The sequence below is a fragment of the Molossus molossus genome, unplaced genomic scaffold, assembly GCF_014108415.1.
Source record: "Molossus molossus isolate mMolMol1 unplaced genomic scaffold, mMolMol1.p scaffold_m16_p_4, whole genome shotgun sequence".
Classification (NCBI taxonomy): Eukaryota; Metazoa; Chordata; class Mammalia; order Chiroptera; family Molossidae; genus Molossus; species Molossus molossus.
In genome coordinates, this window is record NW_023425377.1 from 76765676 (window position 1) to 76788553 (window position 22878).

The following is a 22878-nucleotide window of genomic DNA, read 5'->3' on the forward strand; positions in this document are numbered from 1 at the left end:
GGGGCTTCAGGGTGCCGACCCTCCCTCCAGCTCTGTATGCAGGCCAGCTCCCAGGGGTTAAAAACCCAGCTCTTATGGCCCACCATCCAGCTCCTTTTCTTCTCTGTTCACCAGCTACATCTGGATTTTGGACTATTGGCCCCGCCCCTATGATATGGTCTTCGGATTCCTGCAAGGAGACTTGATGGCTTTCTGGGTGGTAGGCAATGCCATGGGATGCCTAGGTACCAGAGAGGGTCTGCTTGCTGAGGAGCCATGGGTATACCTGCACTCTTCACCTCCCAGGATGGGAGTCCAAGAGAGGCCAGACTGGGGAGGTGGCAGCCATGGGGTACAAATGACATCAGCCCACCCTTAACCCCTCCCTATGTCATCCTTGTAGGTTTTCTATATCTCTGGTCCTTTTATATCTCCAGTAATGCCAGGTTCCAGCAGCTCCAGGTGCTAGAAGGCCACCTGCCCCCTGCTCTCCATTCTGTCCCCCCTTTCCCTCCTTCCTCTGCCTTGACACAGAGGAAGGTAGAGGGCACTCACTGTGGAGCCTGTACTCTCAAGGGAGCTAACCCTTCCCAAGTGAGCTAATCCAGGAAGCTCTGTCTCTCTGGAGGTCAGGCCACACCCCAAGTCAGCCCTGCCCTGGTGGGGTGACACAGAAAACCTGTTTTTCTAAGGCTGAGATCCAAATCAGCCCTCTCCAGCAGGACCCCCTCCATTTCTGTTTTTACGACTCAATATATTAAAAATTAATATTTGCCAACACAGCATTTATGAACTTTTTTATGTATATTAACATGTATTGGTGGCCCTCCTATTTCAGTCTGGGCACCATATCTCAGGGATCAATACTAACAATATTTGCATTGGGTGAGAACTTCAAAAGTCTAAATCAGGGTTTCTCTGCCTTGTCACTATTGACATTGACATTTGGGGCTGGATAATTCTTGGCTACCAGAGCTGTCCTGTGCACTGTAGGATGTTGAACAGTATCCCTGGCCTCCTCCCATCAGACACCAGTAGCAGCTCCAAGTAGTAATGACCAAAAATGTCTCCAGACATTACCAAGTGTCCCCTATGGGGCAAAACAACCCAGCTGAGAATTCCTGGGTTAAGGAGTTCCATTGACCACCCCCTCACCCCACCCTACTCCCACCCCCCACCCAGGAAACTCTGCATCCCCTAGCCATCTGACAATTGAGGCCCTAGTGATGCCAGAAAGGGACTGGGCCCAAGAGTATGTCTGCCTCTTTAGTGTGTCAGTTCTTGACTTTATGAAGGAAAGATTTCAAAACACAAGTCCAGGTGATTTTGAGAGTATGTGTATTAAAGCTGGGGGCAGTGAAACAAAGGAAGGGCTTAGGCTAGAAGAAGCAACAGGAGAGAGCCTAGGCGGCGCTCTGCTTTGGCTCCCTAGAAACGTTACAGGAAAGACGTGAGCCATGTCAGGGCTCCTGTGAGCTCACTGCAAGGTCATAGAAAAGGGGGCCTTGGGGACAGGTTCAGGGGGTAAGCCCAGGAGGAGCTGCCACTGCCCATTGCCCCCCTGGTTGCAAGTCTCATGGAGACCCTTAGATTTTAGCGGGGGGGAAGTAAAGATGCACACCTGAGAGAGAAGAAAGGCTTGGTGTGCTCCAGAGAAATTCTTCCCTGTGTCTTTGTCTTGAGGGTTTGTTTTTTTTTAATCCTCATTCGAGGACATTTTTCCATGTTTTGTTCAGATAGAGTGGGAGGGAGAGAGAGAGAGAGAGAAACATCGACGTGAAAGGGACATATCGAGTGGCTGCCACCCGCACGACCAACCAGGGCCGGGGACAAACTGCAACCCAGGTACGTACCCTTAGCGGGAACTGAACCCAGGTCTCTCTGGACCGCAGGTCGACACTCTAACCGCTGAGCCAAACTGGCCAAGGCTGTCTTGAGGGTTCTTATCTGTTTTCTAAAGATGGGAATTTTAGGGGAGGTCTTAGAGGAGGATCTCAGTAGAACATTTATCAGCTTCATGATGATTAGCCAAAATGAAATTTATTCCCCTGACTTCATCTGTCCTTGGGTGTGGTTGGCACAAATGGCACTAATTGGATTTCTGTTATCTGTCTCCCTGAGTAGGGTGATTTAAGCTGCTTACCCTCTGGTTGGGAAGAAGTATAAACTGTTTACTCTTTTTTTTTCCCTTTCTTAATTGAATTTGAAGTGACACTGGTTAATAAAATTATATAGGTTTCAGGTGTGCAATTCTATGACACATCATCTGTATATTGTGTGTTCACCACCAACCCAAGTCAAATCTCCTTCCATTACCATTTATCCCCTCAACACTTACTTCTACCTCCCCCCACCCCCTTTTCCTCTGGTAATCACCCTACTGTTATCTGTGTCTATGAGGTATTTTTTTTCCCTCACCTGAGGGTATGTTTTATTGACTTTAGAGAGAAAAGAATGGGGGAGAGAGAGAGAGAAACATCAATTGGTTGCCTCCCCCATATGCCCCAACAGGGGATCTAACTCCAAACCTAGCTATGTGCCCTGACCAGGATTTGAACCCACAACCTTTTGGTGTATGGGACAATGCTCCAACCAACTGAGCCACCCGGCCAGGGTCCATTCCATTTACTCTTAAGTGTCCTTGGTTAGGGAAGATAGGATTTTGTGATTTACTAGATGGTTATAAACTGCTTGGCCATTTAACTATCTGTCTCAGTTTCCCTTTTCCACTTGTCCTGGCTTACTAACCTGCCTCACTAAGATGCTGAGCACATTTAAATGGGATGAAGAAAGGAGGTGACTCACAGGAACTGCTTTATACTGTTTGATCCATTAGGAATTTATTCTGGAGTATAGCCTGACCAGTGTGGCTCAGTGGGTTGAGTGACCTCCCATGGACTGAGAGGTCCCTGTTCAATTCCTGGTTAAGGCACATGCCCAGGTTGCAGGCTTGATCCCCAGTGCGGGAACATGCAGGAGGCAGGCGATCTCACAATGAAGTTTCTATCTCTCCCTTTCTCTCTAAAAAAATCAATAAAAACTATATATATATATATATATATATATATATATATATATATATCTTCATCTTCATTCTGGAGTACAGTGTGAGCTAGGGGTCTAACTCAATTTTTTTCCAGTTAATTAACACAGGGATTCTCAGCACTATTGACATTTGGGGCCAGGTGAATCTTTGGTGAGGGGAGACTGTCCTGTGCACTGTAGATGTTTAGCACCATCCACCCACTAGATGCCAGTAGCACACACAACTGCCATCCAGGCAAGACAACTAAAAATGTCTCCAGATAGTGCCAAGTGTCCCCTGGAGGGCAGAATTGCCATTGGTTGAGAACCACTGGTTAGAACTAGAGAACACTGGTGAATATGAAGTATCAGCCATACAGCTGAAGTGGCTGACTCACTACCACCCCACAATAGCTGGAAGCCCTGGGAGGTGAGGAGGAGGCTCCTGGATGGCAGAGCTGGAGGCTGCCATCAAAAAGGGATCTGGTCTTCACTTAAGGGGCAGCACAGGAAGTTTTGTCCTGCCCCTGATAATAATTGTAACACTGATAGCTACAATTTATTGTTTACTGTGTGTGAAACTGGGGCCATCTCATCTGACCTTCCCAATGGGACTGTCGGGTGGGCATTCCTGACTGCCTGCCTTGCAGATAACAAAATTCAGCCACAGAGAGGCAAAGCTGCCCACGCAAAGTCATATGGCCAAAAAGAAATGTGAAAGGTAGGGTAATATCTTGCAATAAATTATAACACTGGAGCAGAGAGGTGCTGATCTGGAGAAAGCAAGGCAATCCCCTAAAACTCACCATCTCCGGAGCTCCCCCATGTGAAATCCAGCTATAAGTCTTACTCCTTGATGTTCTACCCCGGGCAAGGCTGGGGTGAGCCCCGCCTGCTCAAACCCAAAGCCCAAAAGAAGTGTCCAGGGGAAGCGCATGGACCCCTTAAGCCTCCATCAACTCCCACAGGCATCCCCAGTAAAACACGGAAGGAAAATCGTGGTTTTACTGACTAGCAGCTTCAGGTTAAGTCCTCCAGGAACCGACCGCCCTCCTCCCCAAAACAAATCCCAACTCCGGAGCCACTAGCTTGACTCCACTTGGAGCCCTCCTAGTAATTAAAGGGTTCTGGCGAATGGTACATAAATGGAATGGGGAAGGAGACTGAGGACAGAGAAACTGAGGCAGAGCCTCCTGGGCCGGGGTGAGGTGTAGGGGTGGAGAGCGGGATCTTCCCGCTGCTTGTTTACCCGACCTTTCCCTTCCCCCGCCCAATCTCTGCAAAACCCAAGTCGCCAGGCATGGCTCAGGGAGGGGAGGGGGTGGAGTGATGGTGCTGATAGCGCCTGACGGGTTTCCCACCAAGGCCCGGGGTGGGGGCGCACGGGGCCCTAGCGATCCCCAGCGCGTATCCCGGGAGGTCTCCAGGTCGCAGGAGAGAAAGCTTCCTCCTTGCCCTCCAGCTCGGTCCCGAAGCGGAACCAGGGGGCGGAGCGGACCGGTGACAGGCTGTGACGAGAACCCCGCCCTTTCTTATAGAGGCACCCGGGGGCACTCAGGGACCGTGCTTCGTCGTCGCCGTCGCCTCCGCCGCCACTGCGTCCACCTCCCGCCCCGAACCACAGCTTCCAGCATCAGCGCCACCGTCGCCGCGTCCACCAGCAGCGCCACCGTCATGCGCGAGATCGTGCACCTGCAGGCCGGCCAGTGCGGCAACCAGATTGGGGCCAAGGTGCGCGGGTGTCCGGGCCCCGGGAGGCGGCCGAGAAGAGCGAAGCGGGGTCCATAAACTCCCTGGAGCTCCCCGACCTTGGGCCTTTTGGCAGACGGGGTCTCCAGGAGGCCAGCACCCGGGGGACAGTGGGGGAGGGGCGCGGGGGCAGGGCCAGGATAGGAACAAAGAGGCCGATGAGGGTGGGGCCCAGCCTTCTGTCTGCTGGCCACAGCTGGCTTCACAGCTGGCCCACTGTCCCCTGCACTGGCACAAAGAGTCCCAGCCTCTCCCCCTGGCTGCAGCCAGGGTACACTGACACCAGCAGTCTTGGCTGGACTGGTGACTCTGCTTCACCCTGCCCCCACCTCTCCCTTCTTGCTGTTTCATCCCTGCCTCCCCACCATGCCTCTAGGCCCCCCATTCACCTTGCTGGGGGACAGGTGGCAGCCAGGGAGGTGGTTGAGGGTTCTGAGCCCAGAAGATGGAGGCCAGGGCAGACCTGGATCCCTTCTCCCTCTCTATTGGTTCTTACCACCACCACTACCATCACCCCTCTAGTTCTGGGAGGTGATCAGTGATGAGCATGGCATCGACCCCACGGGCACATATCACGGGGACAGTGACCTGCAGCTGGAAAGAATCAATGTATACTACAATGAGGCCACAGGTAGGGTTCAGGAGCACCTTCGGGAATGGGGGTAGGGAGGGGCTGGGAGGGGACTGCATACTGGTTCCTGGCTTTCACCCCACCTGACTTCCATCTGCTTCCCTGCAGGAGGAAATTACGTACCCAGAGCTGTGCTGGTGGACCTGGAGCCAGGCACCATGGACTCCGTCCGCTCTGGCCCTTTCGGCCAGATCTTTCGGCCTGACAACTTTGTGTTTGGTGAGTCCCAGGCATGGTGCACAGGCAGGGAAGCCCCCTCGTTCCTTTCACTTCTATATGTTTAGTGAAAATTCTCCACCACGGGCCCCACAGCAGCCCAGTGGGGAAGGTGGACTGGGCAGTCAGGGCTGTGTTGGTGACATGACAAGCAGACCACTGTGGAAGCCCATGGGAGGCATCTGATACAGTGGCAGAGGTGGGGGGGAGGGGTAGGGAAGGCTTCCTGTTCACAAATCCTAGCTCTGCCACTTCATGCATTGTACAAATACTTATTGAGCACCTACTGCATGCCAGGTCCTACTGTCCCCTGGAGATACACAGGAGAACAAAACAGACAAAGCTCTCTTCTCCCCTGGAACTGACATCCTGGTAGAAGGAGGCAGCTGGACAATATAAACAAGTAAAGCCACTGATCCAGTCAGCTGGCTGACTTTGGGCAGGCTCCTCAGTCTCTCTATCTATGCCTATCTTCTCATCTGTAAAATAGAGATTATAAAATAAAATCTACTTCGAAGGGTTGTGAGGCTTAAAGCCATTAATATATGTAAAGAATTTAGAACAATGCCTAGCACAGAGAAAAAGATAAATAAGCATTTGTTGTTGTTTTCACTATTATTATTAATGGCTGCAGCCTAAAAGATGATTAGGGCTTTGGAGGCAGGGAAGATGTATAAGACAGATGGGAGCTGAAGGGGGGCAAGGATGAAAGCAGAGAGAACAATTGATAATAATAACAAAATTATAATCATTTATGTTATATATAATAATTATTCAACTACTAGGATGGTTGGGGGTGGGGCTAATGTGGGCTCTTCCCATAACTGCCTGTGTCCTGTTCCCTTCCCTCTTCAGGCCAGTCTGGAGCTGGCAACAACTGGGCCAAAGGCCACTACACAGAGGGTGCAGAGCTGGTCGATGCCGTCCTGGATGTGGTCCGAAAGGAGGCTGAGAGCTGTGACTGCCTGCAGGGCTTCCAGCTGACCCACTCACTGGGCGGGGGCACAGGATCAGGGATGGGCACACTGCTCATCAGCAAGATCCGGGAGGAGTTTCCCGACAGGATTATGAACACCTTCAGTGTGGTGCCCTCGCCCAAGGTGTCAGACACAGTGGTGGAGCCCTACAACGCCACCCTCTCTGTGCACCAGCTAGTGGAGAACACAGATGAGACCTACTGCATTGACAATGAGGCCCTCTACGACATCTGCTTCCGCACCCTCAAGCTGACCACACCTACCTACGGGGACCTCAACCACCTGGTGTCGGCCACCATGAGTGGGGTCACCACCTGCCTGCGCTTCCCGGGCCAGCTCAATGCTGACCTGCGAAAGCTGGCTGTGAACATGGTGCCCTTCCCCCGCCTGCACTTCTTCATGCCTGGCTTCGCCCCGCTGACCAGCCGGGGCAGCCAGCAGTACCGGGCCCTCACGGTGCCCGAGCTCACCCAGCAGATGTTTGACGCCAAGAACATGATGGCGGCCTGCGACCCCCGACACGGCCGCTACCTGACGGTGGCAGCCGTGTTCCGGGGCCGCATGTCCATGAAGGAGGTGGACGAGCAGATGCTGAGCGTGCAGAGCAAGAACAGCAGCTACTTCGTGGAGTGGATCCCCAACAACGTGAAGACAGCGGTGTGCGACATCCCGCCCCGGGGCCTGAAGATGGCCGCCACCTTTATCGGCAACAGCACAGCCATCCAGGAGCTGTTCAAGCGCATCTCGGAGCAGTTCACAGCCATGTTCCGGCGCAAGGCCTTCCTGCACTGGTACACAGGTGAGGGCATGGACGAGATGGAGTTCACTGAGGCCGAGAGCAACATGAACGACCTGGTGTCCGAGTACCAGCAATACCAAGATGCCACAGCTGAGGAAGGCGAGTTCGAGGAAGAGGCCGAGGAGGAGGTGGCCTAAAGCCACCTCATTCACTTTATGTCTGTCCCCACCCTCCACCCCAGGCTGCTTACCTTTGACCCCTGAGAACCCTGCATCACCACTAAGCCTAACTCAATTGTGAGCCTCTAACCCTGCAACATTCGCTTCACCATTGATCTCAGCTGACCTTTGATCCATGAGCCCCACTTTGCCCGTTTTAGCCAACCTCTCCTTCACCTTGACCTTTCCCTCCAACCAATGCACCCCAGACTGATAAGACCCAGGTTACTTTTGACCCTCTCCTCTCTCTGAGCCTCCCTGCACCTCTGACCTTGCCTCACCTTTGACTTCACAAGCCCACCTGCCCTCTGACCCCACCTTCTCTCTGGCATCTGTAAGCCCCTGTTTCATTCCTGAACTCACTCCCCTCAGCTCCAATTGACCTTGGCTTTCCAAGGGTGGTGGAGGGCTGCTGTGGAGGGAAGAAGCCCTGGAGCATGTGGATGAGGGAGGTTGTACCCCCAACCCTCCCTACCTCCTCCCCTCTGCCTCACCCTCAATAAATAAATTGTCTTGCCATGTTTCTGCTGAGTGCATTTCCATCTCCCTGTGGGAAGGCCAACAAGCAAGGGCTCCCCCCTACATGATGAAGGTGGGCGCTGAAGAGACATCTAATCTGGGGAGAGAGGGAGGGGGCAGAAATTCTGGAGTCAAATTCTGAAGTTCCGGGCTAAGCCACTAACTGTATGATGTTGAGTAAGCCACTTGCCCTCTCTGATCCTTTATTTGTTCACCAGTAAAATGGAATTATATATTTTCCCCCATTATCTCCACACACCCACCCCAGGGATGTTTGTGAAAATTCCAGGAGATTTTGTGGACACAGTGCCTGGCACAGGGCATACTTAGCCAGTGGAGCTGCTGCCATTATCTGTGGGGCATCTAGCAAGTATGAAAAGTAGAGGGGTGGTCTCTAGGGAAGGGTGCTGGGGAGATAGCAGCCTGGAGCTAGCATCTGAGAGAGTCCTGTCAAAATAACAGTTCCTAGCCCTGGGCAGTTTGGCTGAGCAGTTGGAGCGTCGGCCTACAGACCAGAAAGTCCTGGGTTCAGTTTCCGCTAGGGGCATGTACCAAAATAAACAAATAACAGTCACTAACACAGAGGAGCACCTCGATGTCCTGAAACCCACTTTATCTCATGTAACCCTCACACCAACCCTGTAAGGTCTGAGCTTTTATCTTCTTTCCAATCCAGGTGTAGAGAGACAAAGTGTATCAGTTAGCTTTTCCTGTGTAACTATCCCCAAAAGTTTAGGGGCTTAAAACAACAACAGTTATTTATTTTGTTCCAAAATCTATAATTTGGGTAGGGCTTGGCAGAGCAACTTGTTTCTGCTCCCCATTGCATCAACTAGAGAATTCCAAGTGAGGGATTTACTTTCAAGGTGGCTCACTCACATGGCTACCAAGTTCATGTCAACTGTCATCTGGGGATGCAGCAGGGGCAAATAGAAGGAGGGCGTCAGTACCTCTCCATAGTCTGCTTGGGCTTCCTCATGGCATGGTGGTCATGGTCCCCAAAAGCAAGCATCCAGGAGAGCAAGCAAAATGCATTGCATTTTTCTGAGCTAGCTTCAGAAGTCACATTATGTCTTATAGACAACCAATCAAGGCCATCACAAAGTCATGTCCAGATTCTAGGAGGTAAGATATAGGCTTCACCTCTGGAAAGTAGAAAGGCAAGATTCCACAAGAGCATGTGGGGTGGGAGACATGGCTGTAACCATCTTTGGAAATAAAAATGTAGTCCCGTGACTATGAAGCAGTGAGCTGGGGTTCAAAGCCTGACAGTTTATAAGTCTAGGGTTCTGAATCCACTTTATCACCTAGAGTTCAGTGGAAGGACCATTCTAGGCATAATAAGCAGAAAGAAATTTACTTTTTTATTTTTTAATTTTTTCTTTATTGATTTTAGAGAGAAAGGAAGGGAGAGAGAGAAACATCAATGGGAGAGAATATCAATCAATTGGCCGCCTCCGGCATACCCCCCACTGGGGATTTGGCCCACAACATGGGCGTGTGCCCTGACTGGGAATTGAACCAAAGACCTCTTGGTGCATGGGTTGATGCTCAACCACTGAATCACACCAGCCAGGCAAGCAGAAAGGGATTTAATACAAGGATCACAACACCACTGGAGGGGCTGAAAGAGTGGGCTATAAGCAAATGCTTCTTAAACTTCAGTGTGCAAAAGAATCACCAGAATACTGCTAGCACACAGCTTCCTAGGCCCCACCCTAGAGTTTCTGATTCAGTAGATCTTCGTGGGGGGGCGGCCAAGACCTTGCATTAACAAGTTTCCAGGTGATACTGTTGATGCTGTCTATTAAACCACATTTTGAGTAGCCCTGAAATAGGCTGAAACAGCACAAAACTGGCAACCAAGGAGCTACTTCCTCTGCTTAGTGAAAAAGGTGAAGAGTCTACCAACTGCCATCAGAGCTATTAAGTTCAAGAACACGTCCCAAGACCCACAGAGCTGAAAATAGGTCCACTGGAGTGCTGAACAAAAATAAGCTAAAATGACCTCGGCCAGTTTTGCTCAGTGGTTAGAGCGTCGGCCTGCAGACTGGAGAGTCCAGGTTCAGTTCCTACTAAGGGCACGTACCTCGGTTGCAGTTTGTCCCCAGCACTGGTTGGGGTCATATGGGTGGCAACCACTCGATGTGTCTCTCTCACATCGATGTTTCTCTCTCTCTCATTCTCCCTCTCTCCCTCCCATGAAGAGACATACAAAAATGTCCTCAGGTAAGGATAAAAAATAAATTAAATTTAAATTTTAAAAAAAAGCTAAAATGAATATAAAGTAAAATTAATTAAAATAAATATTAAGCCCTGGCCGGTTTGGCTCAGCAGTTAGAGCGTCGGCCTGTGGTCCAGAGAGACCCGGGTTCAGTTCCCGCTAAGAGCACATACCTCAGTTGCAGTTTGTCCCCGGCCCTGGTTGGGTCGTGCAGTTGGCAACCACTCAATGTGTCTCTCTCACATCAATATTTCTCTCTCTCTTCCTCCCTTTCTCTCTCCCACTCTATCTGAAGAGAAATGCAAAAATGTTCTCAGGTGAGGATTAAAAAAAGAAACCCAAATTCTCACCTTGGTCTTCACCACCTGTTGACTACATCCCCATCACCCTCCCTCTCTCTCATTAACCTGAAACCACAGTGACCTTCTTCATGTGCTCAATTATATCAAGCTTGATTCAACCTCAGGCCCTTTGCACGTCCTGTTTCTGCTACTTCTTTTTCCCAAATGTGTGAATGACTAGCCCCTTTTCTCCTATAGGTTTCAGCTCAAATGATACCTCCTTTGAGCAGCCACCCTGGCAACTCTAAATTCACACCCAGTAGCTCTCCATAACTTATCTACTTGTTTCTTTTGTCTGTCCCCTTACCTCCCCATTGGAATGTAAGAGTCATGAGGACAGGAATCTCGTCTACCTTGGTCATCACATGCCTAGAACAGCTTAATGCAGCACAGGCCCTCAGTAATTATTTGTTGAATGGACAAGCAAGTGAATGAATAACTTCACGCCACACTGGGAAGTAAGAGTTCTATTTTCCTCATAATAAAGTGAGAAAACAAAGACACAGAGAGTGTGGGGATGGTTTCTAAGATGGCCCCAGTGATCCCCATTTCCCCCATTCATGTCCTTGTATGATCTCCTCCCCTTGAGTGTGGGCTAGACCTGGCAATGGCTTCTAACCAACACGTTATGGCAAAAGTGATGAAATGTCACTTCTGAGATGGGATTACAAAAGGCTATGACTTCTGTCTTGATGAACTCCATTGCCTTCTCAGCTTCCTCCACTTGGTAAAGCAAGCAACATGTTGGGAAGGTTTACATGGCAAGATACTCAGGGCAGCCTCTGGCCAACAGCCAGCAAGGAACTGAGGTCCTCAGTCCAATAATCCACAATGAACTAAATCCTGCCAGCAGTCACATAGTGAATTTTAAAAGAGCTCCTTCTCCAGTCAAGCCTTCAGATGAGGCCACAACCCAACAGACACCCCTTATTATAGCTGAGACACCATGCGGTATAAGATCCAGCTAAGCTGTGCCCAGAGTCCTGGCTCCCACAGAAATTGTCAAATTATAAATGTGTGTTCTGTTAAGCCACTAATTTAGGGACATTTGATACACAGCAATAATAATTAATACAGAGAGATCAAATGACTTGCCTAAGGTCACACAGACACAGTCAGGTCTCTCTGACTCCAAAATCGTTCTCTTAACCACTTACCTGACCTGACTTTCATAATAACAAAACCTATCAAAAGCTTGATTCAGGCTTGCAAGTGTGTCTATGGATCCTTCTGTTTCAACATGACATCTGTATGCCTTTCTGTGTCTCTCTCCATGCATGTGACTGTGTCTGGCTGTGAATCTGACTTGTGGCTGAGCCCTGACTGTATCTGTCCCTTTGTTACTGCTCTAGCTATGTCTGGGCTCTATGCATTTCTGTCTGTTGTCTGAGTCTATTTGTCTGTTATTTTGCTTACACTGACAGCTTGATCTTTGCGTGTGTGTCTGTCTGTCTGTTGTCTCTGTCTGGAACTGTTTATGGCTGCATCTGTGTGTTATCTCTCTGCATCTATCATCTAGCTGGGTGAGGATTGCTCCTTATGTGTGCTGTCCACTGTGCTTGTCAGTTTGTGTCCATGACTGTGGCCTGCCTGTATGACTTGGTATCTCTGTGTCTGTCTACTGTCTATAACTGTTCTGGCCTGTTCGTCTGTGTCAGTCACTTCCTGGCTGCGTGTGTGTTGTCTATCTGTCTGTGCCCGTGTTCTGACTGCTGTTGGTTGTCTGCCTCCAGCCCAGCGTGTCCTGTGTCCACCCTCTAGGCCAGCTCCCTCTGGTGGTCTGACAAGGAATGGCTGGTTCAGAGGGAGCAAGGGAAAGGAGAGTTGAGGGAAGAGGAAGCATTTTAGGCAAACTGTGAATCCTGGGCTGCTAACAGAGAAGCAAAGGCTTGGATGTGATAGCAGAGACCACACCTAGCCTGGCCTGGCCTGGCAGGATGGGACTGAGGGTCTGGCCTCTGAGCTACCCATCGCCCACCCATCCCAGGGACAGGCTAGGAGACAGGATGCCTCGTTTTCTTGAAGTGGGTGGGGGCAGGGGACGGGGACAGGAACGTCACCCATTAAACTTCCTCTCTTAGCCACACAGGAAGCTGAGCCGGCTCAGGGCCCAGCCCTGAGCAAGCACAGGCCCCAGAACCTCTGGGGAAAGGGACCCACCGGGCGGGCGGGCCCTGCAGGTACCATGGAATCCAGAGCTAAGTAAGAGCAACCCCTCCCTTATCCTCTGGACCAAGATTCCCAGACCAGGCCCGGGCTGGAGCTGGGGGGGTGGGGGGGAGGCTGGGGAGGAGCCCAGAACCACAGGGGCAGGTGGCCGGAATCAAGTCAAGGCAGCACTCAGCTGGCTTAGAATACGAACTCCATTTTCAGACACACTCAGGCCACTCTCCCCTCCTTTCTTTCTTCCTTCCTTCCTTCCCTCCTTCCTTCCTTCCTTCCTTCCTTCTTTCCTTTCTTTCTTTCCTTTCTCTCTCTCTCACCCCCCCTCTATGTGACTAAGTGTGTAACTCTGAGTATGCACCTCACCTCTTGGTATATCTGAGTGATGGGATGTATGGTTTCTGAGGGTCAGCAGGGTGAGGGAGGACTGTGTGTATCCCTGGGTGTGAGTGCTTGTGTGGGACGTATCAACATGAGGGCGAAGTGGTGGGGGTCTCCTGGTGAGGGACAGTGAGTCTGCAGTCAGTCCCCACCCTCTGCCTCTATTGCCCTCCAGGTTTTACTACCTCTCTCCCTAAGAGCAAGCCTCTGCACTATGTGTGTAGTGGGTGGGCGGAGGGGATAAGGGAGGATGGCAGAGACTGCAGGGCCCATAGAAGTACTAAGGCATGCTGCCCTCCTTTCTCCGGTGAGACATTTGGGGTCTGCCCCTGGGGCCTTATGAAGTTTTACATACAAAGATGCACAGGCAAGGCCTCTTGCTCTCAAGACCACAGAGATGCTCACACTTCTACCCAGTCACACTCACAGCCACACAAGAAAATATGAACTTATTCACCCTCACACTAGCTTGGCTTGATCACACACTTTCACATTCTACCTGACACATACACTGGACCACCAGGCAGACACCAGATAGAATCACAAATACACATACACCTGCATGCTCACACAAGTCATACACATACACACATAATCACACTCTCTCTGCTTCATACTCCCAGTCACACACACACACAATCAACACCATTGCATGCACAACCTCATACAACCTACATAATCACTGCCATAAACCCTTGGGGGCAATGCACACAGTTGCACAGGTTACACAGACACACACAATCACACACATGCAGACAAAAGCACATACACAGAAGCAAGTCCATGGACTAACTATGCCCTTTCCTGTTCCACAGAGGTGGTCCCCCTGCTGTGTTTGATTGGTTCTTTGAAGCAGCCTGCCCTGCCTCCCTACATGAGGGTGAGTGGGGGAGGGCATGGGAGGGGGACTGGAGATAGAAGATGGGCCTGGGGCCCTGAACTTAGAGGTCTGCTTTCCCTGCAGATCCCCCCATCCTTCAGCAGTTCCCCCCAGACTTCAGGGACCAGGTATGCAGGCTGGTTCCTTGCTCCCTTGGGACCAGGGTCAGTTCCCCTGGGGGAGGTTATGGGTCCCATCATGAGTGGCCAAGCAGTGTGTGCTTTTCTCCACCCCCAGGAAGCTATGCAGATGGTGCCTAAATTCTGCTTCCCTTTTGATGTGGAAAGGTACGAAAGAAAGCAGACTTCCAAAACCTAGGGACCCAAGGACTCAGACAACTGGAAACCCAGGGAATCATGGATCCTAACAACTAGGGACCTATACACCTTGGGCACCAGACTGGTGGACAGTACTAGGAGCATTGTTGGGGGAGGTCAGGGAGCTGGGACCCACCAGGTCTCTGAGAGCATTTTCCACCTCTAGGAAGCTTCCCAGCCCTGCAGTACAGCATTTCACCTTCGCCCTCACCGACCTGACCGGCACTCGTAGATTTGGTTTCTGCCGCCTGAGGGCTGGTGCCCACAGTTGTCTTTGCATCCTCAGGTGTGGAATATGAGACTGGGGAGAGGGGACAGAGGGCCTCAGCCTAGAGGAACTTCATGGAACCCGTGTCCTCTCTCTACAGCCACCTTCCCTGGTTTGAGGTGTTCTACAAGCTGCTGAACACAGTGGGAGACCTCCTGGCCCAGGACCAAGTGAGAGCAGCCCCCTCTCTCATTCGGTGGGAATCTAGCCCCCACCCCACGAAGCCCCCAGCCCTGTTCAGAACTCTCAGGCCAGACCTAAGCCTCTTGGCTCCTCTCAGAACACCCAGCTTGAGCAAAGGCCTTCAAACTCCCCAACACACGTTTTGACTCAGATACCTCACCCTCACCCAGGTCTCGGAGGTCGAGGAACTTCTAAATCTGCTGCAGCAGACCCTGCCAGAGACCCAGGCCTCCGGGGAGCTGGTGAGTAGTCCCTAACCCCCGGGTATGGGACCCCAGGTGGATGGGGAGGCAGCACCACAGCCCTGAGGACCATACAGCTACACCTCTCCCCCAGGGCAGCGGAGTGACGATCTCCAGCGTACTGGACAGCCTGCCCCCAGCCCCAGGGAATATCAGGCCGGTGAGCAGGGCTGGGGACCCTGGAAGGTTGGGCTCCCAGGTGAAGCCGACCCCTAATTGATCGGTCCACGTGCCTATCTCCCCACAGCTTTCCTGTTTCGTGGCCCCTGACTCCGGCCGCCTGCCATCCATTCCTGAGAACGTGAGTGGACTCCTGGCAGGTGGCTCTGGGGGCGGGAACAGGTCCCGAAACCCGTAGGGACTGCCAGATCCTGTCGTCCCTTTCGCCCAGCGCTTCTCTCTGTCCCTCAGAGGAACCTAACAGAACTGGTGGTGGCGGTGACCGACGAGAACATCGTGGGGCTGTTCGCGGCGCTCCTGGCCGAGCGCAGGGTCCTGCTCACCGCCAGCAAGCTGAGCACCGTAAGGCGGGGCCAGCCGGGCCGGGAGGGGCCGAGGCCTGGCTTCGCCCCTGGGGGCGGGACGACGGGGGCAGTTTCCAACTTTAACTTCACCGGGCGACACCCGAGGGCAAGTCCTAGCTCTGCCCCTTTGAAGGTCAGGGTTGAGTTGAACCCTGGCTCCACTTTTGTGGGGGGAGTCAGCGGTGTAGCTAACGTTTGAGAGCTCCTCTTTGGGAATGCTGAATCCAGACTCCACCCACTGTGGGCCAGAACAAGATTGGCTCCGCCCCTCCAGAGGGTGTGATTAGGGAGCAGTAAATTCTAGCTCTGCCCCTACGGGTAAGGAAAAAGAGGGTAGAGGGTGGAGACTGAATGCTGACTCCACCCCTAGGGCTGTACAAAGGAAGATAAATTTTAGCTCCGCCTCTTTAGGAGTAGGGTCAGTGGAGCTGAGCCGTGACTCCAATAGGGGCGGGGCTAGGGCGGGTTCAATACTGGCCCCGCCTTGTTAGGAGTAGAGCTGCGACTCCCCCCACTGGCTCTACCACTAAGAAGAGGAATCCTGGAGGGTTGTATATTAGCTCCGAACCCTAGAGGGAGGGTCTGGTCGTGCTGAGTCCTGGCTCTACCAAGTCCAGGCACTGTAATTTGCCTAATTCTAGGTCTCCACGTGATTCCTAAAGGGGTGTGAATTTTCACCTCTTAGTAGAGTGTGGGTAAGGTGAGATGGGTGGGAAATGGAGATGGGAGAGCCACCATCCCAGAGATGGTTCTAGAAGCTGGAGATCCAGGCCCTGAACCCACGGTATCCACCGTCCCCAGCTAACCTCGTGCGTCCACGCGTCCTGTGCCCTCCTGTACCCCATGCGATGGGAGCACGTGCTGATCCCCACACTGCCGCCGCACCTGCTGGACTACTGCTGGTGAGGGGCCGGGTCTAGGAAGGGGCAGGGCCTGGGGTGCTAGGGACCAGGGACCTGCATGACCCTGCTCCCTCCGTCGTCCGCAGCGCTCCCATGCCCTACTTCATCGGAGTCCACGCGAGTCTCACGGAGGTGAGTGGGAGCGGCCATGGACTGAGGGGGGATAGAGTTCTCCTCCCTTTGCATCCCCAGATACCCTCCCCCGCCAGGGATTCTCAGACTCTGAGCGGCGCTCCTCCACTACCCTCCATCGCAGAGAATGCTGGAGAAAGGCCTGGAGGACGTCGTGATGATGAACGTGGACTCCAATATCTTAGAGACACCCTTCGACGATGTGCAGACGCTGCCTCCAGACGTGGTCAGTGTCACCCCTCCCATCCTCCCGTGAGTCGGAGAGGCAAAGACCCCAAACCCGCCCGCTCAGCGCCGTTCCTTTGTCCTCCAGGTGTCCCTGCTGAGGCTGCGGCTAAGGAAGGTCGCGTTGATCCCCGGAGAAGGGGTATCCCGTCTTTTCCTCAAAGCCCAGGCCCTGCTCTTTGGGGGGTACCGTGATGCGCTGGTCTGCAGCCCGGTGAGTAGCCAGGACTCTGAGAAGGAGGCCTCATGGACCCTGCAGGATAATATCGATGCATATATTTATAGCGTGCTTGCTCTGTGCCTCCATTTGTTCATCTGCTAAATGAGATCCAGATAGCACCCATACAAATGGATGGTGTAGCCTTGGCCGGTTTGGCTTAGCGGTTAAAGCGTCGGCCCGTGGACCTAAGCGTCGCGGGTTCGATTTCTGGTCAAGAGCACATACCTGGGTTGCAGGTTCAATCCCCAATCTCCCTCTTTCTTTCTTTCTTCCTCTCTCTCTCTCTCTCTCTTTCTCTCTCTCTCTCTCTCCCTCCTGCCCTCCCTCCCTTCTACCCTATCTGAAACATAGAAAAATATCCTTGGGTGAGGATTAACAACAACATCAAAAAAGGATGGTGTGAGTCAATAAATGGGAATATGAAAAAGGCTTGGATAGTGCCTGGCACATTGTGAGTATTCAAATTCTAGGTTCTACTATTACTACTATCTCATTAATGTTCATGACAGTATTATGAGAATTATGAGATAGATGTATTATGAGATAGATGCCATTATGGTCCCATTTCACATATGAGAAAACCGAGGCTTGAAGAAGTCCTACAGTGGGTGAGTGTTAAAGCCAAGACTTTGATCTGTTGACTTTCAACCCTCTACATCAGTTTAAGTATCTGTGTTCCTGTTGGCCGTGCCTTTACAACACATCTGGAATCTGCCCATTTCTCCCCCTCCTCTGTCTCCAATCTGGTCTGGTCCCCATTATTGCTCAACTGAATCAGCATGCTCATCTCCCCAATGAGTCCACTCTCCCACCCTCACCTCCCATAGTCTGTCCTCCCTGAAGTGGCCAGAGGTCACCTGTGAACCTGTGAGCACCCAAGTCAGGTCTCCTCCTACCTCTGCCCACAGCCCTCCAGGGCTCCCATCTCCCTCCAGATAAAAACCCAGGTCCTCCCGGTGGCTCACGAGGCCCTGCACAAGATCAGGCATCCAGCAAGCACTCAATCAACATTTGCTACATTAGGTATATGATAAAGTGAGGGAGGCAGCTGGTGTCCAGGAGTGCCTTGGAGAGCTCAAGACAGGAATCCTTCTTCCAGGGCCAGCCTGTGACTTTCAGTGAAGAAGCCTTCTTGGCCCAGAAGCCGGGAGATCCCTTGCAGGCCTTCCACCGGCGTGCTGTGCACCTGCAGCTGTTCAAACAGGTGCGCCCGAGCTCTAAGGGCGGGGTTGGGGCCGGAGGGGCGGGGTTAGGGGGCAGCCACCTGCGTCCTGTGGGCGGGGCTAGAATCTGTCGGACCGGATTTCCCACTCTAGGTTAGATAGGCAGGATTGAACTCGGTTTCTTAAAGATGAGAGCCCCCGTCCTGATTTCCTAAGAGACAAAAATCTACTCCTTGGTCCCTGGGGAGATAAAGATGGGACCAAATTCCTGGCTCCGGGGTGGGAGTCTGTGCAGGCCTTCGGAAGGGGCGTGTCCAGAGTGCACACCTCCTTTCGGGGGAAGGAGGAGGCGGATCGGGTCTCTTGGAAAGGGGGCTGAAGCGGGATCGGACTCTGGGTTCCTGGAAGAAGGTGGGCTGGATTGCAGGGTCCTTTAGCGCGAGCGTGGGTTCTAGGGTCCCTGAAGGTGGGGTCAACCTCTTCCAGGGTCACCGACAGGTGGGTCGGCCTGGAGTGGCCGAATCCGACTTCCGGGTTCCTGTGGGGGGCGGGGTCTGGTCCCTGATGACAGATCCTGACCTGGGGGGCGGGGAGACGGTTGGACCTCTGGCTTCCAGAGGTAGAATCCAGACCTCCTGGGTCCTAGGGGTAGGTCCCTAAAGGGGTCAGGAATGACTTTTACATCTTGAGGGCTAGAGGGCTCCTAGTCCTCGCATTCAGATGTGTTGATAGCAGCCCTGCATCTGACTCTCTGAGCCTTTCCCCACCCCCAGTTCATTGAGGGCCGGCTGGAGAAGCTGAACACAGGAGAGGGCTTCTCAGATGTGTTTGAACAGGAGATTACCTGCAGCGGGGCCTCCTCAGGTGAGCCCTGAACCTAGCCCCAAGTCCCTACCCCACCAGCAGCACCCCAGCCTGAGCCTGCCTGCCATGACCATGCTCTCTCCTCACTCCAGGCGCCCTTCGCTCATACCAGCTCTGGGCAGACAACCTAAAGGTATTAACACTGAACACTTGTTTAGCTTATTATTGGATGAATTTAATTCCACAACAGTCCCCAAGTAGGGTCATCATTTTGCTCGTTTATAGAGGTGAAGAAATTGAGGCTCAGAAAGGGAGAAGAGCTTGCCTGGCACCACACAACCCTGGGATGAGGTGGGGTCTGGGGTAACCCCAGATGCCCAAGCCTTTCTCCCTTGGCATTCTCTCCCCAGAAAGGTGGTGGTGCCCTCCTGCATTCCGTCAAGGCCAAGACACAACCAGCTGTCAGAAACATGTATCGCTCGGTAAGGCTGGGCTACACAGGTCATTTACTGGGGTAACAGAGGACATTTTAACCTCACTTTTTTTTTTTTCAATCCTCACCTGAGGACATTTTTCTATCTTCAGATAGAGTGAAAGGGAGGGAGAGAAACATTGACATGAGAGGGACACATCACCTGGTTGCTTCCTGCATGACCCCGATCAGGGCCAGGGACAAACCGCAACTGAGGTACATGGCCTTGACTGGACTCAAACCCAAGACTCATTGGTCCACGGGCCGACACTCTAACCATTTAGCAAACTGGCCAGGGCTTAACCTCGCATTTAAAGTGCAAACATCTTTATGAACTGAATCAGCAGTTCAACTATTAATAATTTTTCCCACTTTTATTTTCCATTCATCATTCTCATTTTTGTCAAGATAATTTCTTTTCTATTTAAAATTGACAACCAAGACTCATTGGGGTTTTTTGTCCTTCTCAGACACTGCAAACTCCACTTCTACCTTTGTGGGTTTTTTTCCCAAAGCCCATTTCCCAGGGTCAACTTTTGCAGCTCCAAATTGTCCATTCAATTTTATTCTTTTTGCAGGTTATAATTTATTTTTATTTTTAAAATTTTTTAAATAATGTTACAAATGTTTCTCCTTTTCCCACCATTGACACCCTCCTTCTGAGTCCCCCAGCCCCCAGCCCCATCCCCAGCACTGTTGTCTATGTCCATTGGTTACACATACATGCATGTAAGTTCTGTGGTTTATCTCTTCCCTCCCCCCAGACCCCTCTTCTGAGGTTTGTTAGTCTGTACCCTACTTCTATGTCTCTAGGTCTATTTTGTTCATCAGTTTGTTTTGTTCACTATATTCCCCAAATAAGTGAGATCATATGATATTTGTCTTTCTGAGTGGCTCGTTTTGCTTAGGATAATACTCTCCAGGTCCCTCCATGTCATCTCAAAGGATAAGAGATCTTTCTTTCTTACAGCTGCATAGTATTCCATCCATTTTATTCTTCACTTGGCTTTTGAACACAGGCACATTTATACGATGTTCTGTTTTTTGTTACTTCCTGTTTCATTTGGGGTTTACCTCCCCCAGGAATATTTCTTTTGTATTAGTCAAAGGGGTAAGAGCTTGTATTGACTTCTTAGGTAGTGCATGAGGAATTGTGAATATATTTGTGAGACACAAGCATGAATAGATAGATGGCAAGATGCAGCTGTCCTAGGGAACTGAGGGCTGAGTTCTCAAACGTCCAGTGTTAAAGCACCTCTATTCTAATTCTCTTTTGGCTCCTCCATAGGCCAAGAGTGGCTTGAAGGGAGTGCAGAGCCTCCTGATGTACAAGGTAAGGTTAATGGTCAATGGCCAGGGTGAGTGGGAAAACAGGCTCCCAGCTCACCCAACCTCTTCCTAGGATAGGGATTCTGGCCTGCAGAGGGGGGGCTCCCTCAGGGCTTTCTCGCTCACCAGTCGCTCAGATCACCTGCAGCAGCGCCTGCCTATCATCCAACACTTTGGACAGGTAAGATGGCCCGCCTCCACTGGGACACACACACCTGGAATTGTCACCAAGTCTTCCTTCCATCCTCAATCTCCATCTTGACAGCTCACCTCTCTCCTCATGTACCCCAGGATCTGGTGCTTGCTTCACACTAACCCTCCTTCACACAGGCCACCCTGACTCTAGCTCCTGGGCCTCACCCCTCCAACCAAACCTGTTCTTTGCAGAACCGGCCACTTCGCCCCAGCAGGAGGCTCCAGCAGGAAGAGAGACCTTCTGAGCCCCTGGGGGATGGGTAAGGCTCAAAGGCAGGGGAGGGGGCAATGTTGGAACTGGGAGGCCAAGACTAATGGGGAAGATGGTCCCCCAATTTTAAACCTGCCAGAGCCACCAGACTGAAGCTGGGGGTTTTGGGCAGACATCTAATGCTGCCTATCCTTACAAAGGACACCCCCTCTGAGCCCTGAGGATAACCAGGACTCATGGGCAGAGGAAGATCTGGATAGTAGCTTTCTGGGGTCTGGGGAAGAACTGGATTTGCTGAGTGAGATTCTGGACAGTCTGAGCACAGGAGCCACAAGGACAGGCAGCCTACGGCCCAGCCAGAGCTTAGACTGCTGCCACAGAGGGGACTTGGACAGCTGCCTCAGCCTGGTGAGCCCTCCAGCCCTCTCGCACTTGCCCATCCAACTTGCCACCCCTCCCCCTCAAAGTCCAACAACTTGTTTATCTCCCCACCCCGGTCCAGCCCAACTTACCAGGAAGACCAAGATGGCAGCCAGAAGAGGACCCCCCCACAGAGTGCCAGCCCCTGTCCCTGCCTGCCTGCCTGCCATCTCTGCAAAACCCCCAGCCTCTGGATACCACAAGCTCTTCAAGAAACCTCACTCCCCAGACACCCTCAGAAGCCAGCCAAGAAATCTCTTCTTCATCCCAATCTTTGACAGCTTCTGCAGACCCAAGCAGGAGAGGGGATCTCAAATTCTCTCTCACAGAGCCCCATCATCAAACCCAGCATCTCTCCCCTCTCCACGAGGCAGCTGGAGATCCCAGAGCTGAGAAGAGCCCCTGTTCCCAGATCTCAACAGTGCCCACTCAGCCCATCCCTCCAGAAAGCCCCCAATCTCTGGTACCCACAAAGCCCAACTCAGATATCACCTGGACGTCTCAACCTTCTGACTCTTCTTCAAATTCCAGTTCCCCAGAGCACTCTAGAGTCCAGGCTTCTGAGGGCCGTCGAGCAGAGCATGCTCACCTTCAGCCCTCCAAGGGACTGGAAGCCCCCAGATCCCCTGCCACACCCACTAGCAACTGGCAGGAGACCCAGGTTAGGAGCCAGCCCAGAGTTGCTGAGCTTAAAAAGTGTTTTGAAGGTTAAGGATCAGGGATCTGGAGGAGATGCCATTCTCTCAATAAAGTCTCAAGAGCCCAAAGCTGCTTTTTCTCAGTGAATTTACCTGGGAGCCCTCTCTCTGCTCAGAAACCCACCCTATCCACTACATTTCCCACTGGGGCAGCCCCCAACTAGCTCCTAGGGGTAGTGAAAAGCCCTCTCTTCCAGGAAACTCTCCCAGCCCCTAGGATCCTCGAAACCTTACAATTCATCCCTCCACAGCCTATAAGCCCTGCATTTATCTCCTCCATCTAAGCTAATTTCTGCTTCCACCAGCTCACAAAAAGGTTTTATTATATCTCACTATCAATTTTACACATATATATAAAAAGTGAGCAGCCCCACCCTCCCTTGCCCTCAAGATCAAGTCTTTGAAGCACCTTTTCCACTTCTATTCTTAAGCACTGAGCTGGATGGGTTTGAAGGCCCAGAGAGGGATCAGCCTTCTCCCAAGGTCACACAGCAAGGGAGGGAGATGGATAAAGGGGACCTAGATGGGCAGG

General features: G+C 51.9%; 2 protein-coding genes across 5 annotated transcripts; both read left to right on the forward strand.

The window, feature by feature from the left end:
- Nucleotides 1–4562: 4562 nt before the first annotated feature.
- On the forward strand, nucleotides 4563–8056 carry TUBB4A (tubulin beta 4A class IVa). Its single transcript, XM_036240586.1, has 4 exons — nucleotides 4563–4734; nucleotides 5275–5383; nucleotides 5492–5602; nucleotides 6455–8056. The coding sequence occupies exons 1-4, from the start codon at nucleotides 4678–4680 to the stop codon at nucleotides 7510–7512; spliced, it is 1335 nt and encodes a 444-aa protein (XP_036096479.1). The 5' UTR covers nucleotides 4563–4677; the 3' UTR covers nucleotides 7513–8056.
- A 4640-nt stretch (nucleotides 8057–12696) lies between these two features.
- Nucleotides 12697–22536, forward strand: DENND1C (DENN domain containing 1C). 4 transcript variants are annotated; one of them, XM_036241458.1, is made up of 23 exons: nucleotides 12697–12819; nucleotides 13977–14041; nucleotides 14126–14169; nucleotides 14279–14328; nucleotides 14525–14644; nucleotides 14727–14796; nucleotides 14980–15051; nucleotides 15146–15211; nucleotides 15299–15352; nucleotides 15463–15573; nucleotides 16377–16477; nucleotides 16564–16609; nucleotides 16734–16835; nucleotides 16923–17048; nucleotides 18154–18258; nucleotides 18991–19081; nucleotides 19174–19214; nucleotides 19432–19503; nucleotides 20782–20826; nucleotides 20896–21003; nucleotides 21210–21277; nucleotides 21429–21636; nucleotides 21731–22536. In XM_036241458.1, the coding sequence occupies exons 1-23, from the start codon at nucleotides 12803–12805 to the stop codon at nucleotides 22358–22360; spliced, it is 2412 nt and encodes an 803-aa protein (XP_036097351.1). In that variant the 5' UTR covers nucleotides 12697–12802; the 3' UTR covers nucleotides 22361–22536. The 4 variants fall into 4 exon arrangements, with proteins under 4 accessions (XP_036097351.1, XP_036097348.1, XP_036097350.1 ...); XM_036241455.1 differs by having other exon boundaries at nucleotides 12775–12819; nucleotides 14126–14328; XM_036241457.1 differs by having other exon boundaries at nucleotides 12775–12819; nucleotides 14126–14328; nucleotides 21543–21636.
- The last annotated feature ends 342 nt before the right edge of the window (nucleotides 22537–22878 follow it).